This window comes from Narcine bancroftii, chromosome 3 (assembly GCF_036971445.1).
Source record: "Narcine bancroftii isolate sNarBan1 chromosome 3, sNarBan1.hap1, whole genome shotgun sequence".
Taxonomy (NCBI): Eukaryota; Metazoa; Chordata; class Chondrichthyes; order Torpediniformes; family Narcinidae; genus Narcine; species Narcine bancroftii.
In genome coordinates, this window is record NC_091471.1 from 162,999,579 (window position 1) to 163,015,822 (window position 16,244).

Genomic DNA, 16,244 nt, shown 5'->3' on the forward strand with positions numbered 1-16,244 from the left:
TTTGCAGGCAAACTGCCTGCTTCCAGGATATCGTCAAGGTAGATTAAAAGGAAAGGCAAGTTTCTCCCAACCTCGTCCATGAGGTGTTGAAAAATTTACGCCATATTTTTCAAACCAAATAGCATAAGGCTGAACAGGGTGATGATTGCAGTCTTTTCTAAGTCATCCAGGTGTACGGGGAGCTGATGGTATTCCTGGATTAAATCGACTTTGGACCAAAGCTTTGCACTCTGAAGATTTGTTGTGAATTCCTGCATATGGGGAATTGGATATTGGTCTGGTGTCATTGTGTCATTTAGACATCTGTAATTGCTGCAGGGCCTCCAGCTACTATTGGACTTGGACAGCAAATGGAGGGGTGAGGCTCATGGACTATCAGAACAGCGAACGATGCCCAGCTCCTCCATACGCCTAAACCCCTCCTTGGCGAGGTTAAGTTTATCTGAGACCAGGCGGCAGGCACACGAATGCAATGGTGACCTGTGGTAGCAATGAAGTGTTGGATGCCATGTTTAGGCATGGCTTATGTGAACTGTGGCTGCAAAATGGAGGGAAAATCTGTGAGGAGTTGGCTGTATTGGCCATGAATGGTCTCCACTGAAGCGAGCTGGGTGGACAGATTGTTTGATGTGCTGAGGGGCACCGTGTGGAAGGTCTGAGGCTGGACTAGTCAATTGACCTGGAGATCGATGAGTAGGGAGTGGGCCCGGAGAAAATCTGTGCTGAGCAGGGATTTGTCCACTGAAGCGAGGGTGAAGGCCCATTGGAATGTGCTGTCGCCAAAATGTACAGGAATTTGTCTTTTTTTTGAAGGTTCAGATGGTAGTGTAATTGACAGCCTGAAGGGAGGGGCTGTGTGGTCTCGTGCATGTCTCAAGCACTGTAGGGGGTATGACGCTAATCTCTGCTCCTGTGTCCACCAGGAATGTGGCCTGAAATGTTGTCCTGGATATGGAGAAGGCTATTTGGTTGGCTAGCCACCACATCATTTCCTGGGAACGAACAAGGCTGACGGCATCTGCGGGCGGATGCCCTCCAGCGTTGGTGATAGAAACACCATTTTGGATCCTCTGACAGGATCACATGGTGGACTGGACTTGGACTTTGTCCTCAGTGCTAGCCACGAAACATAGTTGACGGAATCTATGGCTTTATGTTTTGAATGGTAGAGAACATTCACCCATGCCACAACATTGTGGGGGTCGCTGAAATTGATGTCGGCTAAGTGGATCTTGATGTGCTCGGGCATCTGCTCGAGGAACACTTGCTCAAACATAAGGCAGCGCTTGTGTCTTTCCGCCAGTGTGAGCATCTTGGCCATGAGGGTAGAGAGGTTTCTATTGCCAGGCCATCCAAGTGCAGGAGCATGGTTGCTCGCTCACATCGTAAGAGGCCATACATGCCAACGAGGAGGTTTTTCATAGCTATGTATTTACCTTGGTCTGATGATGATGGATGATGTCATGAATTTGTGAGGCAGCTTCCTGGTTGAGCGAGCTGACAACGTAGAAGTATCTCGTCGAATTGGAGGTTATCTGTTTGATCTGGAACTGGACTTCTGCTTGGCCGAATGAAGTGCTGGGCCTGTTCATCCAGTAAGTCGGCAACTTCAATGCAACGGCTCCTACAGCTGCTTGTTCCATTGTTACGAGTCTTCAGTACCGACTCGTCGGGGTCACAAATGTAGCATGTTATGAGTGAGTGTAGCAAAGAGTCTTAGGCAACAGGCTTTGAGCTCTGGTATCACAACTGCTTTAATTTTAATCTCGTGCTGCACCTTTAAGCCTTATTCCATTCTGCCCCCGATGTCCCGACACTTGGGTCCCGATGACGCAAGCGCATACGCGACCTTCTGGTCTGGACCAGAAAAGATGGTCCCACACCACCATCCTTGCCACGATTGCCCCATCGACCGCGCGTGACAAGCAGGGCCAGTTCACCTCTACAAGAATGTGGATTGCCACAATATCCATCACTCATCAAGTCATAAGTGGCAGGTAGTTGGGAATACCACCAGCTAAAAATTCCCCATCCAAGGGCTACTCGCCACAGAAATATATTGCTGTTTCTTCATTATCCCAGAATCGAGGTCCTGAAACTCTCTTCCTGAAAGCAGTTGGGGAATACCTTCATTATAGCAGTTCAAAGAGGTGGCTCATTATCATCTTCTCAAGTGCTATCAGGGATGAGCAATTAAAAGTAAATCCCCTTGCCAGTCACCTCCATATTCCAAAAATGAATTAAAATATGCCTTTTGCATTTAATAATTATAAAATTGATTTGGAACCTCTGGAAAATTGTGAAAAAAAAAAGCATGGCCTTTATGGATCTCATATGAAAATGATCTCTTTTAAATATATTCGCACTTTTGTTCCTGATTCCAAATTATTTTTGACACAAGAAAAAATCTTCAAGGGTGACACTCCAGGGTCATACTGAGGGAAAGCTGCATTGCCAGAACTCACAGGTGTTAGATCCCCTCTCAACAAATCCTGTGGTGTAGTCAAGGGAAAGCAGTTGGGGAACACCTTCATTATAGCAGTGCAAAGAAGTGGCTCATTATCACCTTCTCAAGTGCTATTAGGGTTGAGCAATTGAGCTGGCTAATGTTATCCTCAAGCAACAACAGTAAAACTGACAGAAAAGTGAAAGAAAAGAATCTACTGGAAATCTAAAATGAAATGCTGGAAATACTCAGCAGGCAGCATCCGTGGAGCGAGAAACAGATCAATGAACTTTCATCACTTTAAACTGATGGTTTGGCCATTTTCATATTTTGCTGTTTTTTTCATTGTAAGTTGCTGTGCGTGAATTAGTTGCTGTGTTTTTTCCAAGTTTCCTGTAAGTGATTTTACTTCAGCATATAAGTTACAAAACTGACTTAAGGTGAATGCTTAAGAGCTGCAACATAATAAGATTCAACCCACCGTGGCTACACGCTCATTTCCTCCTACCAATGGGTAGAAGATTCATGAGTGGGAGATCACGCAGCACGTAATTGAAGGACAATCTTTTTTTTCCTGTCGTTATCAGACTCCTGAACAAACCTCACCACAATAAAAATCATGTTGCCTTTGTTCTGTTCTAACTGATCTCTCTTTGCAACTTTGCACTCTGTCCTGTTTTTAACTGCTGTAGTATGTATGGACTGACTAGTTGGATTCACGTAAACCTTTTCAGTGTACCTCCATACATGCGACAGTGAACTTGAACTTGAGAAATGCTAGTCTCTGTGAAGTTTGGTGTGCTGAATGGACTTTAGAAATTGCACAGCAATTTTCAAGTTTTGATTAACAGCATCTGCAGTATTTCGCTTTTGCATTTTTCCCTCTATTTATCTGAATATGTCTTGAAAACAAGCAGACTTGCTTTGAATTCTGGAGTATTTATTTTGAACCAAAATATGTTCATAACCAAAACATGACAGACTTGTCTTCGCTGGCAGCTACTATTGGCCTGTTGAGGGGACCTGATTGCTCAGTGGGAGTCAAAGTAGGAATAATGGGCTCAGTATTCAAACTGGTAGTGCTCCATGGTGATCTGTGCTTAACTATTTTCTATTTAAAAATAATTTAAATCATGAAGCAGAAAGCCATATTTCATAAAAACTCGTGTAGAAATCCATTTTCTTACTAACTTTAGAAGTGGCTGACAAGTTGGTGTTTGCCATGTTATCACAGTGGACAACCTGCATAAGGTTTCAAGTTAAACAAGAACCTGTAAATCTTATACAATTAGGCTTGGTTAAAAAAAACACAGAACACAGCTTTATTGATGCTGGTATTTTCATCTTGCTCACGATGTGCTGAATTTTACTTGAAGCAGTGAAATAGTAGAATGTAACATATGCAAATGAATATGGTTTTGAAACTTGATTTGATTTTCCTTTCCAACTTTGACCAGAAGTCCAGTCTTGATGAGTGGTTACGATGTGAAACAGCAACATTTCTTTTCCAGCCCTGATGTTGGTTAACTTCAGCAGAACTTTTCTTGCTACGTTTACAGCATCTGCAGTGTCTAGATCTCCTTGTATATCTAAATGCATTTCAAGTTCAAATTCATCGCCACATGCTCAAAGAAGCAGTGTCAGGGTTAGTTTAGAGAGCAGAGAAATGTGGAGTTACAGAGAAGGATCAGAGGTACGGAACAAAGATAGGATAATTTTACTACTTCAGATTTGCTAAGTATTGTGGGCATAAATATAGGAGGGAATTAAATTAGTCAGTACAACTCCAATTATCCAACATCCGATTTTCTGAAAGATAACAGAAATTTAAAATTTTATGGATAAATGAAGATATCCAAAATAAATCAGAATCAAAATTCCAGAGACTAAAATTTTCGAATGGCTCAGACTTATGTTCATGAGATCTCTCTGTATGAGTCAGAAAGTATCAGTTCTTTCAAAGGCACTGTGGTCTGACTTGCTCTTCTGGTTTCACTTGATAGCATTGGCAGATCAGCCATTCGTGCTGCTGGCTCACAGCTCCAGGGATTGAGGTTCGAGGTTAACCTCAGTTTTGATCTGTGTGACATTTTGCACATTCTCCCTTTCTGTAGAATCCTCTGACATCCCAAGGATAGAACTGTATGTTAGTTGACCACTGTTAATTACCCCTTCACATAGATGGGATCAATAAATCAAAAGGAATATGATCGACATTAAGGGGGCATGGTTGGTGAAACATTCAGCGCCACACCTTTACAGCGCCAGTGATCGGGACTGGAATTTGAATCCTGCATTGCCTATAAGGAGTTTGTACATTTTCCCCGTATCTGTGTGGGTTTTAAGCAGGGGCTCTGGCTTCCTCCTACCATTCAAAATGTACCCAGGGTGTTGGTTAATTGAGTGTAAATTGGGTGGCACAAATTGGTTAGCAGGAACTCGTGAGCCGAAATAGCCTGTTACCATGCTGTATGTCTACATTTAAAAAAAAAATAAAATAAAATGCAGTAGGTCAGGGAAATAAGGAGCTGATGAGATTGATAGTATGGCTCAACCCTAATAGCACTTGAGAAGGTGATAATGAGCCACTTCTTTGCACTGCTATAATGAAGGTGTTCCCCAACTGCTTTCCCTTGACTACACCACAGGATTTGTTGAGAGGGGATCTAACACCTGTGAGTTCTGGAATTAAACCAATGGACCAAATTGCCTCCATAACAGTCAGAAGTGGAAGAGTCTACCTCAGAATAAAAGGACATCACTTGACAAACAGAGATGAGGAGAAATTTCTTCAACCAGAGGGTGGAATCTGTGGAATTCATTGCCAGATGCAGCTGTGGAGGTTAAGTAATGGGGCACATTTAAAGTGGAACGTGATAGGTTCTTGATTAGTAAGGTGGTCAAAGGTTATAGTGAGAAGGCAGGAGAATTGGATTGAATAGCAGAGCAGACTCAATGAGCCGAATTACCAAATTCTAATTGTCTATTATTTTGTCTTATCGGAATACTAAGTCAAATTTTGTGGAACAAATATTAGGGTAAAATTTAGGGGGTTGACTATTACACGCATACTACTTTTTACCGTGGTAAGTACCTGCATTGTTCTAGGGATCGGGATCTCTACTGGGCAGACAGGCAGCTGGCACTGGGTGGTAAGTCCACAGTCAGGACGTTGGGAGCTTGGATGTGCGGGCAGCCAGAGTGTCAGGAGTTCAGATGGGTGGATGGCCGGGGCCTAGGTGAGAGTCTGCAGTTGGGCCGCCAGGAGTTCTGATGGGTGGGTGGGCGGGGTGTTGGGAGCGCTGGTGGGCGGGCGGCCAGGGCTAAAAGATAGTGGGATCAACTTTTACACAGTATCGACTATTACATGCATATATATGGGAAGTAGAATACTTTACCTTGAGGTTATGAATGATGGATGCTCTTAAATTCATTTCTGGTTAGAAGCGGTACATGTACTTGCATTAATGTGTTGTGGGATGGCCTTAAAGTTCATTCCATTGTTTTGGATGGAATGGAATTCAGTGACGCATTTGAGGTCGAGATCCTGCATTAGTATCTGATGCAGCATCTCAAAGGAGAATGTCAACAATTCCTTCCCCCACCCCCCCAACAGATGCTGCTTGACCCACAAAGTTCCTCCAGCAGTTTTTTGTGGGTTCAATCCTACTGAGTTTTAGTCAAGATAAATACTGTAAATACTAAATTATTTTTAATGATCCTCTTGCCAAAGCAGAACTTGAAAACATTATCTACTGTTTCCTCCCATTGCATCTGGGACAAATACATCCTCAAATGCTGACTCCTGCCATAGAAAGAGGGAAATTTTTTATTCTTGGTTGAAGAAGTCATATTTTTAGGATCTGTGCACCTCTGGGATGCCAACATTAAATGCCCATTCCTGGTTACTCCCAAGGAATTGGTGGTGAATCCCTTTACGCTCCCACAGTCAATGTGTTGAATGTTGACGGTGAGGTGATAAGAATTGACTAACAAAGGAATTGACGTTGAATATAAATTCAAACAAATGGTATTGAAGGGAAGCATTTTCTGACCTTTAGATTGAAAAATTCTACCGCATGACAAGACTAAATGCATGCATGTTTGTAAATCGTGAAGGCTTCAACTCATTTGGAAATATAAAGATGGTAAAGCTTGCTGCAGCTATGCTGCCACTGGTGTGATGATGTGTCTAGTAAAAGCAAATAGCGTGAAGGATGTGAAGGTAGTGCAGAGACTTTTTGTCTGTGTACAATCTTAAAGAATGTTTCATACATCATTTGTACTCAAGCCACACAGGAACCTTTCCAGCTAAAAGGTTATCAGCAAGCTAAATGAAGGTCAAAATGTGGCATTTTGTTGGAAGGGCCAGTGTGAGAAGATATTGTCTCATCCCCTGCTGATTACTCGAAGGATGCCAGAGAATTTATAAATGCGCCTTCTCCAGAATGTACCTCTCATGACAAAATTGAGAGACCAGCAAAGTTTTTTCCCTCAATGTTGCTTATTTTGCATTTGTTTATATATGGGCCTTTCCAAACTGACAACAGGAAAGAAAAGATTTCAACCATTTCATGACTTCCCATTTTACAACATTTGATTAATTGCCAGTCAGTTGCCACTATTATCTGCGAATATTACCTGCAGCACTGAACTACTTCGAAGGTTTTATGGCCTGCTTTTTCATATCAACTCCTTGGATCTTTGCCAGCCCAAAACAATGCTTCTGCATTTTATAGGTGACAGTTTATCTAAATAGAGCTGCTTCACAGAAAATTATCTACAGGCAAAAAGGAAAGCTTTAGGAGCCGAAGACCGGAACTTATTAAAATATCTTAATGCACAGTGTCATGCACACATCTCAACAAATTTGTGGAATCTTAACTCAGTGAGAAGTTCTTCCTGAGTAGTTGATACTGAATGTGCAGCTATAGAGTCATTATTTTACAACATGGAAAGAGGTTCTTTGTCCCATTTGATCCATATCAACCAAGCTGTATATCCAAGCTTGTCCCATTTGTTTGCATTTGGCTTGTATAATCAAAACCACATTCCATTTAAATTAAGGGTAGTCTGTGACATTTGTAAGAAACAAAGGTTTTCTAATGATGCCCTCATCAGAAGAAAATAAGCCGACGGAACCCAAACGTGTACCAAGCCTCTTCAATTGCTGTACTTCCATGACTGACCAAAATGTCAGTTTTGAGAACATGTGCTTTGGCCATTGGGATCAATTATTGAAGCTGCAATTTAGAAGTCTATTACTTCTGGCATAAATTCATGAAAATATCTTTCTCATTTAGGAAGAGGAGAATATTATTGTGGATCTAAGAGATTCTAATATATATTTGTAATCTTCATCTACATCAATGTGAGCATAAGCCACAATCTCTCAGTTTGCAGATGACATAAAACATAGCAAAACTGCAAAGGAGATAATGTTCAAAACAGGCTGGGTAGAGGTGCAGCAGATGAAGTTCAATGTGGACAAATGTGAGGTGCTATATTTTGGTGGGAAGGATTAAAAGAGACAATCAGAAATATTCTCTCCTGAGGATAATATCAAGATCGAGATTCAGTTTATTGTCATGTAACACAGACAGTGCAATATTACACAAAATTTGTTTTCATCTGCCATAAGGCAGGCAGATTCGCTCTCGGCAGAAATTGCCTGAGGCACCTCTTGCAGCTGGAGAAAGAGAAGCAAAAGAGAGATGAAGCAACAAAGCCTGCAGATGCTGGGGTTGAATGCAATACATAAAAGTGCTGGAGTAACTCAGCAGACCACACAGCATCCATATGAAGTAAAAAGCAATCAATGGTTTGACCCTGAGCCCTTCGTCAGGAATCTGGAAAAATGGGTGGACGTCTGAATAAAAAAGTGGGAGAAGGCAAGAAAAGGAGAAGAGAGAATATGAGTTCACCATTTGTTGGGAGTGATTGGTTTTGAGAATTGATTGGGTAAATCATTAAAAAATATCTGGGAGTTATCAGATGATTGTATGATGATCATTAACATATTTGAGAAAGGAGATACACGATTTCTTTGGTTAGAAAGGGGTTTCTATTGTTTGTCACAAGACAAGTCATCACAAGAAATCTCAACTGCACGCTTTCAAAGGCCAAATTCCTCTCAGTGTTGTGGTGGAAAGTGCTGCTTTGTACCTGATAAGCATCTTATGATGGCTCCAAAGAAAGCAGAAAGAGCAATAGTAATGACCATACCTTGCCTTATTTGACATCTCAAAAGACAGTTGAGAGGACTTCTCACACTTGGGTGCCTCTACTTCTGCTCTTCCATCTTATGGTTTGATAGATAGTTGAAGATCATGATCTCAAAACCATGCCCATGATCAACTGGCATCAGTGATCTACTAAATTTCAGAGAAAAAAAAACTACTTCAAAGCATTTGAGAGTTACCAACAAATCTGTCTCCAAATTATTATCCAAATCCATTATTGGGATAGAGGACAACAGCATTCTCTCACAGGCCAACATTTCCAGTATTGGGGCTCTGAACACACTGGCTAGCTCCAAAGATCAGGCCAAATCTTCCACATGTCCAAGAATGGATACCTGAGACAGGGACTCTGCGCTGGATTCCATCACATTAGGAGATTTCCAGCAGGAGAAGGTAGTCCTTCAGTTCCTTCACAATGTCTTCCAGAATTGCATAGATGTACATGACAGAAACAGGCCCTTTAGTCCAGCATTCCTATACCAACCCTTGTACTGATCTATATTAGTCACATTTATCTGTATTTAATCCAAACCTACATAAGCCTAGGTAATTCAAGATATTTCTTGAATGCTGTAAGAACATCTATCTCCAGATTCCAACCACATCCCACCATGAGAAAAAAATAATCTTACTGTCAACTTTATCTACCACCCCTACAATTTTTATTTCCATTTCTTCTTTAAGAATGGCAACATTCTCATCGACTCATTGGAACTGCAGCATTACAACTGCTCTTTCTTTGGAGTCATCATAAGATGCTTATCAGGTACAAAGCAGCACTTTCCACCACAACACTGAGAGGAATTTGGCCTTTAGAAAATCCCTTTGGTTTGTAAAATGGCAGTGCAAAAAGGTCACTGTGAAGCACAAGATCCAAAATGAACCACCCCACCTGTGGCTGCGTCTGCATAGTTTCCACCTCTGAGCCCACAGAACTGGAGTGGAATCAGAAATCCTCGACTCCAAGGAGTGCCAAGGAAATTCTCCAGAAAGTGTGGAATGTCTGAATCATTTCAGTCCATTGCACTTCTCTAATTGACCAGACGCGTCAGTATAACGGCAATAACAGGCTGTGACCAATCATTTAAGATGTGAAATTAAAATAATCTATTTCTTCTCACAGGATTCAAAGATTTGGTTTGAAACATCATTTGTTTCAGTTGGAGTCAAAGGTCTAATCATTTCTTCAGTTAGAATTGCTGTCCAGAATGAGAAAATTGAAGTGTAATTATCATATTAGACTGCAAAGTCCATTTTAAAACATTTCCACTGCTACCATCAGTCAGATCAACAAAGGGATAACCATTCAAAAGTTTGCAGTTACGATCATTAGATCTTTCCACAAGTCATAAAACATTGGGCCAGAATTTGTTTGAGATTATGTGTAGAAACAGGAAACTGCAGGTGCTAGAATCTGGATCCACAGACGCCCTGCTGGAGGAACTAAGCCGGTCGAGCAGCATCAATGGGAGGAAAAGAACAGTTGACGTTTTGGCCGGAACCCATCATCAAGGCTAATTCAACACTGGCGAAAGACTGTGGCCTGAAATGTTGACTGTTCCACTAATGCTCAATCGGCTGAGTTCCTCCATCAGTGTTTGTGGCTGAACTTACATGTGTGCAGCCCTATAGAAGTAGTGATGATGCAATCTAGTTGTGACAGCTTCTTGCTGCTCTTGTGGGCGTTACATCTGCCTTGTGGCAATTAGCAAGAGAATGATTTATCACCTTACTGATCAAGCTATTATTCTAAGCTATCCTAAATTGTTAGGCGTGTTGCCACGGCAATGCTGCCTCACTGTAGAACAGCACAGGATAGGTTGAGCCCAAGAGCGCTCTTGTATGTTTTTTCAGCCATCCCTGCAGATTAACCCTCAGTACCAGTTCCAGATGAATGATCTGAGAAGGCTGTTTCTGCCCCCTTCATCCTCCACCAGCAGCCCTTGCTCCTATTGCCAGATGTGGCTCCTGTGTTATGTGCTGCTGAGGGACAGTCACACCACTCTCTGTGAATGTCTACCTGAGTGTTTGTGCTAATCCACTAACCCTGTGCTGCCACATACTTACTCCTCATCCAGTAACATAGCAATCCTGAAATTCTCAGGCTTGAGATTGGTTCCTTCCATATCCTCACTTCTCCCTATCCCTGAAATCTTCTCCTCCCTTCTGCAATCCTCAGAGGATCAGTACTCCTCCAATACTTTTTTTACCCTCCTCATAATTTTGTATGTTCTGCACCTAGTGCATGAGACCTATATACTGGAATTCCCTCCCATCTCCAAACTAGGCCTGAATAACACAACGCCTTTGCAACTGGGACCTGGGTTCGAATTCCGTGCTATCTATAAGGTGTTTGTGTCTGTGTGGGTTTTCCCCAGAGGCTCCAGTTTTCTCCTACCATTTGAAACGTACTGGGGGTATAGGTTAATTGGGTGTAAATTGGGCAGCATGGACTCATGGGCTGAAATGGCCTGTTACCATGCTGTATGTCCACATTTAAAACAATACAGATATGTATTTGACTGACTCTACAGGTCTTCCACCCTTTTTGCGGCTGGATGTCAAATGGTAAATTAAAAATTCAGACCTACCTCATGGTAGTAGGCCCTTCTAGCCCACAAGACAGTGCCGTCCAAGTACATTTTTGGAGGGTGGGAGGAAATCGGAACACCAAAGGAAACCCATGCAGACATGGTGAGAATGTACAAAACCCTGACAACAGCATTGGATTCGAATCGTGATTGCTGGCACTGTCATAGCACTGCACTAAGTGTTGCCCTTGATTTCCCCTTTAAAGCATCCTGTGATATTTTACATCATTAAAGGTGCTATATATTGTTATATTGCAGATATTCAACATATTAAACTTTCAGGGTTGGTGACTATATTTGACATATATACAAGGTGAAGGGAGGAAAGTTTAGGGGCGACGTCAAGGATAATTTTTTTTACACGGAGTACTGGGTGCCTGGAATGTATTGCCAGAGATGGCAGTGGAAGCTGGTTCAATAGGGGCATTTAAAAGACCCAGACAGGCTCATGGATGCAGGAAAAATAGAGGGGGTGACGAAGGGAAGGTTCAGTTAGTTGAGTAGGTTTACATAGCTAGGCACAACACCGAGGGCTGAATAGCTTGTACTGTGCTGTTATGTTTTATGTTGTATTAATAAATGTTTAAAACAGAACAACAAAATAATCTAAGAGATAGAAACTGAAGCAGACTAGCATGCAGACCTTGTGCCTGCTCCATTCTCCATTAGATCAGAACTTTTTCATCAGATTGTAATTTCCTGTACTGACCCCATATTCACGTAAGATTCCCAAATCTCAGCCTGTTAAAAGGGGAGCACAATGGGATTGTTCACTGGAGGCAACAGTACTTGGAGTATTGCATTTTGTTCTGGTCCACAAAATTGGACGTGGGTGAAAAAAGCTATAACATTTCCTAGTGCCAACTCAGGGTTAATGTCACTCCTTTATCTGTCAGACTGGAACTGAATCCTAGCCACTGAATCATGAGATTTGGAAATGTCTTCATTTTACTTAGGTATTGGAGAACTGCTAGGTGTGGGGTATAGATTGTTGTCTTTCTCCATTTGTGCCACAGAGGTTTTTAATGGTTAGGATGGACTCTGGTCATTTCTGAGCAAGTTGCTATGCTTGTTATTTTTATTAATTGTGTGCTTAATACTTATTTCCATTTCATTTCAACTATTGGACCCTGAGAACGATATGGAAGTTCTCAATGTAGATCAATTATCGCTGCCAGATATCATTAGTTTGTCAACTAGTTTTCAATGAAAGGTGCAACCACAGACAGCCACACTGTTTTGGATACTTTCCTGACATAGACACATATGAACTTAAGCAATCAATTAGTGTTCTTAAAATCTACCCTGCCTCTTCCTTATTCCCCCATCTCCTTGGATTCTGCTGTTCTCCAAAAATCTTTGCAAATTCACCCTGAAGATCTGCAGTGACTGATCACCCACAATTTTCTGGGATAAAGGATCATTCCTCCTCAACTCTATCTCTTCAATGATTATTCCTTTCTAGTGAAATGATTTTAATCCTCTCACTGGGAGATCATCTCCTCTGTATTTACTCTGCCTTGTACCTCATCTCAACTCGTACACCATCCTAGCATAGTCGTAAAATCCACCTGAATCTCAATGTCAGACATTTCATTAAGTAATGAGAACACAAGAAAATAGGAATCCCTTAAGCCTTCCCTAGCATTCAACATGATCATGGCTGATCTGCACTGGTTTCAACTCCTCTGCACCAATTCTTCATAACCCTCACTTTCTTGATCTGTCAGATATTTATTTATCTCCACCTTAAATATATGTTATAATCAAGCCCCCCATCCCAGACTCTGGAAGAGGATTCTAGATGTCACCACTCTGTAAAATAAGAAGCTTCTACACACTTCAGTTATAAGTAACTGATCCTTTATCTTCTAGCTTTGACCCCTTGTTCAAACTCCTGGGAAAACAGACCTAAACTATTTTGCCTCTCTTGATGGGACAACCCAAATTTAATCTGGTCTTACACCAATCAGTGGATTCAGTGCCAGCACAATATAATTCCTCCATGGTGTGAATACAGACTGTTGCAATCCTACCTGCGAAACAAAGGCCTTTGCAGTCTGCGGGTTCAGGAAGAGAATAGCACGACGCAGTGTATCGCGATACCGATTCATCTCTTCCAAACGCATTGTGGCAAACATGGTGCTGATCATCCTATTGATGTTGCTTTCCACCTTCTGCAAAGCCACATCCATTCCCTGCTGCGAGGCTTTGTCCAGAAATTCCTGAATTCCACGGATATCTAGCAGGTGAAGAAGAATAATCTCATCAAATAGCAGATTAAACAATGGGATCCCTCGTGAAGACACTGAAAGGGCTGCACATTTTTCAAAATGTTAGCCAAATTATTTTGTACAAATTTTGTGTGACAGTTTATTGCAGAGTCTCTTGCTGTATTCCAAGTCAAGTCTTCTAGATAAGAAGAAGATGCAATGGCGTGGTTGAAAACAGCATATTGAGTTTATTTATGGTTCATCATGTTATCAACTTTATAAATTGTAGTTTAAAACTCTAAGAATAATTTACTTAGCAAAATATTAATAATGATCTGGGAGATTTAGGCTGCACACTGGAGTTGGTGCCTCAGAATCAAAGATCTCATGGGGCAGCACAGCGCAATGTAATGTTTAGTGCAATGCTATCACAGCACCAGAGGCCCGGGTTACAGTCTATAAAGAGGTCATACATTCTTCCCGGGTGCCCTGGTCTTCTTCCATGTTCCAAAGATGAATACGATTAAAGGTTAATTGATCACATGGATATAATTGACCAGCATGGGTTCATGAGCCAGAAGGGCCTGTTACAGTGCTATATCCCAAAATTAAAAACTCTATAAACTAAAAAGAAATCAAGGTTCACCCTGACCTCCGATGCTCTTCGTATGGAGTTTGCACTTTCTCCCCGTGTCTGGGTGGTTTTCTCCATGAACCTCATTTAAGTTTGAATGCAAAATTGCCTATTGCGTTTACTCACATTACAACACTTTTCTTCATTCTTTTTCTCCTTCTCCCATCCTTCAGCATTTATGTCTCCTCCTGCCTCGTTAAACTAATTTTGCCATGTTAATCCGTCCCTCTTGTATTGCCCCACCAATAGGGTCAATGGGAATCTCAAGTGGATTTTCATTGTGAAGCTCTCCCACCATGCCACCCCTTTTCCCACATTCTCTAACCCATAATCTAGATTTTTAAAAAACTTCTGTGATCCATATTCCCAACCTTCAATCAGTCAATCCTCCAACTAAATTTCTCCGTGCCTTGGGAAGTTACGTTCCATTCAGCCTTCTGAAATAACTTCATTTTCTCTACCACCAAACCTCCCCCCCACCTCGTTTTATCTCACGATCCCCAGGACACAATTTTACATTAAATATAGCAAGTTGTCACAGCAATAAAAAGATGGCATGAAATAAATGATCATTAAAATACCAGGAAAAGCTGCATGACTTTCGAGTTGCGCTTACTGAATATAGTTTACAATCACGATGGTCTGAGGTACATCTGCAGCCACAGACGTAATTGTGTTGTGGATTTTCTTTGCCAGTCAACCTGCTGTGTGTTGCAGTGTAAACAGGATGGCTTAAAATTAATCTGCCTGATGCCTGAAGCAACTTGGCAAGTAGCAATTGGAGGCAAATAGCATCAGCAGAGCCAGAGAAATGACTACAGAGTAGTGAGATGCCCAATGACACAGAATTACATCGAAGAATTTATCGAAACATCAAAACATGTTCCTGAAGCAAATCTGTTGCAACGTCAAAACCCATAAAATTAGATTGAACAATCTGAAATAAATAATCCCAGTGAAAATTAAGATTTACTATTATATTGGATTGAAATGCTCAATTGTCCATGCCGGAGAAAGAGATTAAAGAGAAAGTGGCCATCTTGTCATATTTTAGTAAGAAACCTACAGCATTTTTTAAAGCAGCCATTCTCAACCTTTTTTCAACTATGGGACCCTTAGGACTCCGCCCCCCCCCCCCCCCCCCCTTTTGCTGTGAAGCAGTCAAATTCAATTGGTTTCTTCCTTACTTCTCTCCTACTGAATACTTACAAAACAAAGCATTATGATTTCACTCTGTGCCTGCCCCCCTTAAATAGTGGGTGAGGCATATGGCCGGCATTGAAAATAACTAGTTTAAAGAATGTAATATACAAATGTGCTGGAGAAACTCAGCAGCTCATTCGCATCCATTGGAAGTAAAGGGTAAACAATGCAGGCCAGTCTCGTAGCCCAGGTTCATACCTGATGAATGGCCTTGGCCAAAACACTGGTTAACTTTTACCTCTTATTGATACTGTGTGACCTGCTAGGTTTCTCCAGAATGTTTGTATATTGCAGATTAAAATATCTGTAGATATTTTAATTTAACTCCACAGTTTTAAATAATTTTGTTCTAAGAAGTTTATCCTTAAGGTAATCAACAATTCAGTCAATCGCTAGTGTGAAAATTTGTGTCTTCTTTTAATCAATCAAATAATATGGGTATCAATGACAATAATAGAATTTATTTCCCAAACAGACAATATTTTTTTCAAAAATATACATTCCTCACAATATTTGCAACTATTGAATATCCGTAGGTCACATCCAGATTACAAGACAGACTATTTACTTCCTGTACGCTATATCAGTATGGCATCAAATTTTCTTTCACAAAAATTCCCTGAGGAGAAAATTCAAGGCCTTCAGTGTGGAATGGAGAGAGAATTTTACTCTGTTAGTCTTGTAGCTCCATCATGCTTCTGTGCCCTGAAATGTGCCACTGTGGAACATTTGGTCATATACAGCATCTTGCACTGGAAGACCTGTACATTTCCCACAGCGATCGATGATTGTCTCAATGTCTGTCACGAGATTCCAGCAGTGGTAGACTGTATTCACTCTTATCACCCTCCATTTTCACCCTCCCTGGGCCATCTTTCTCCATCTACTTTTCTTCTTCCTTGTTCTTTTCCTTTC

General features: G+C 41.3%; 1 protein-coding gene across 1 annotated transcript in view; it reads right to left on the reverse strand.

Moving 5' to 3' along the window:
* Window positions 1–16,244, reverse strand: part of grid2 (glutamate receptor, ionotropic, delta 2) — a 411,443-nt gene that overhangs the window by 338,968 nt on the left and 56,231 nt on the right. Inside the window, exon 3 of the mRNA XM_069923112.1 lies at window positions 13,316–13,521. Within this exon, the coding sequence (XP_069779213.1) occupies window positions 13,316–13,521 (206 nt within the window). The remainder of the gene's footprint in view (window positions 1–13,315; window positions 13,522–16,244) is intronic.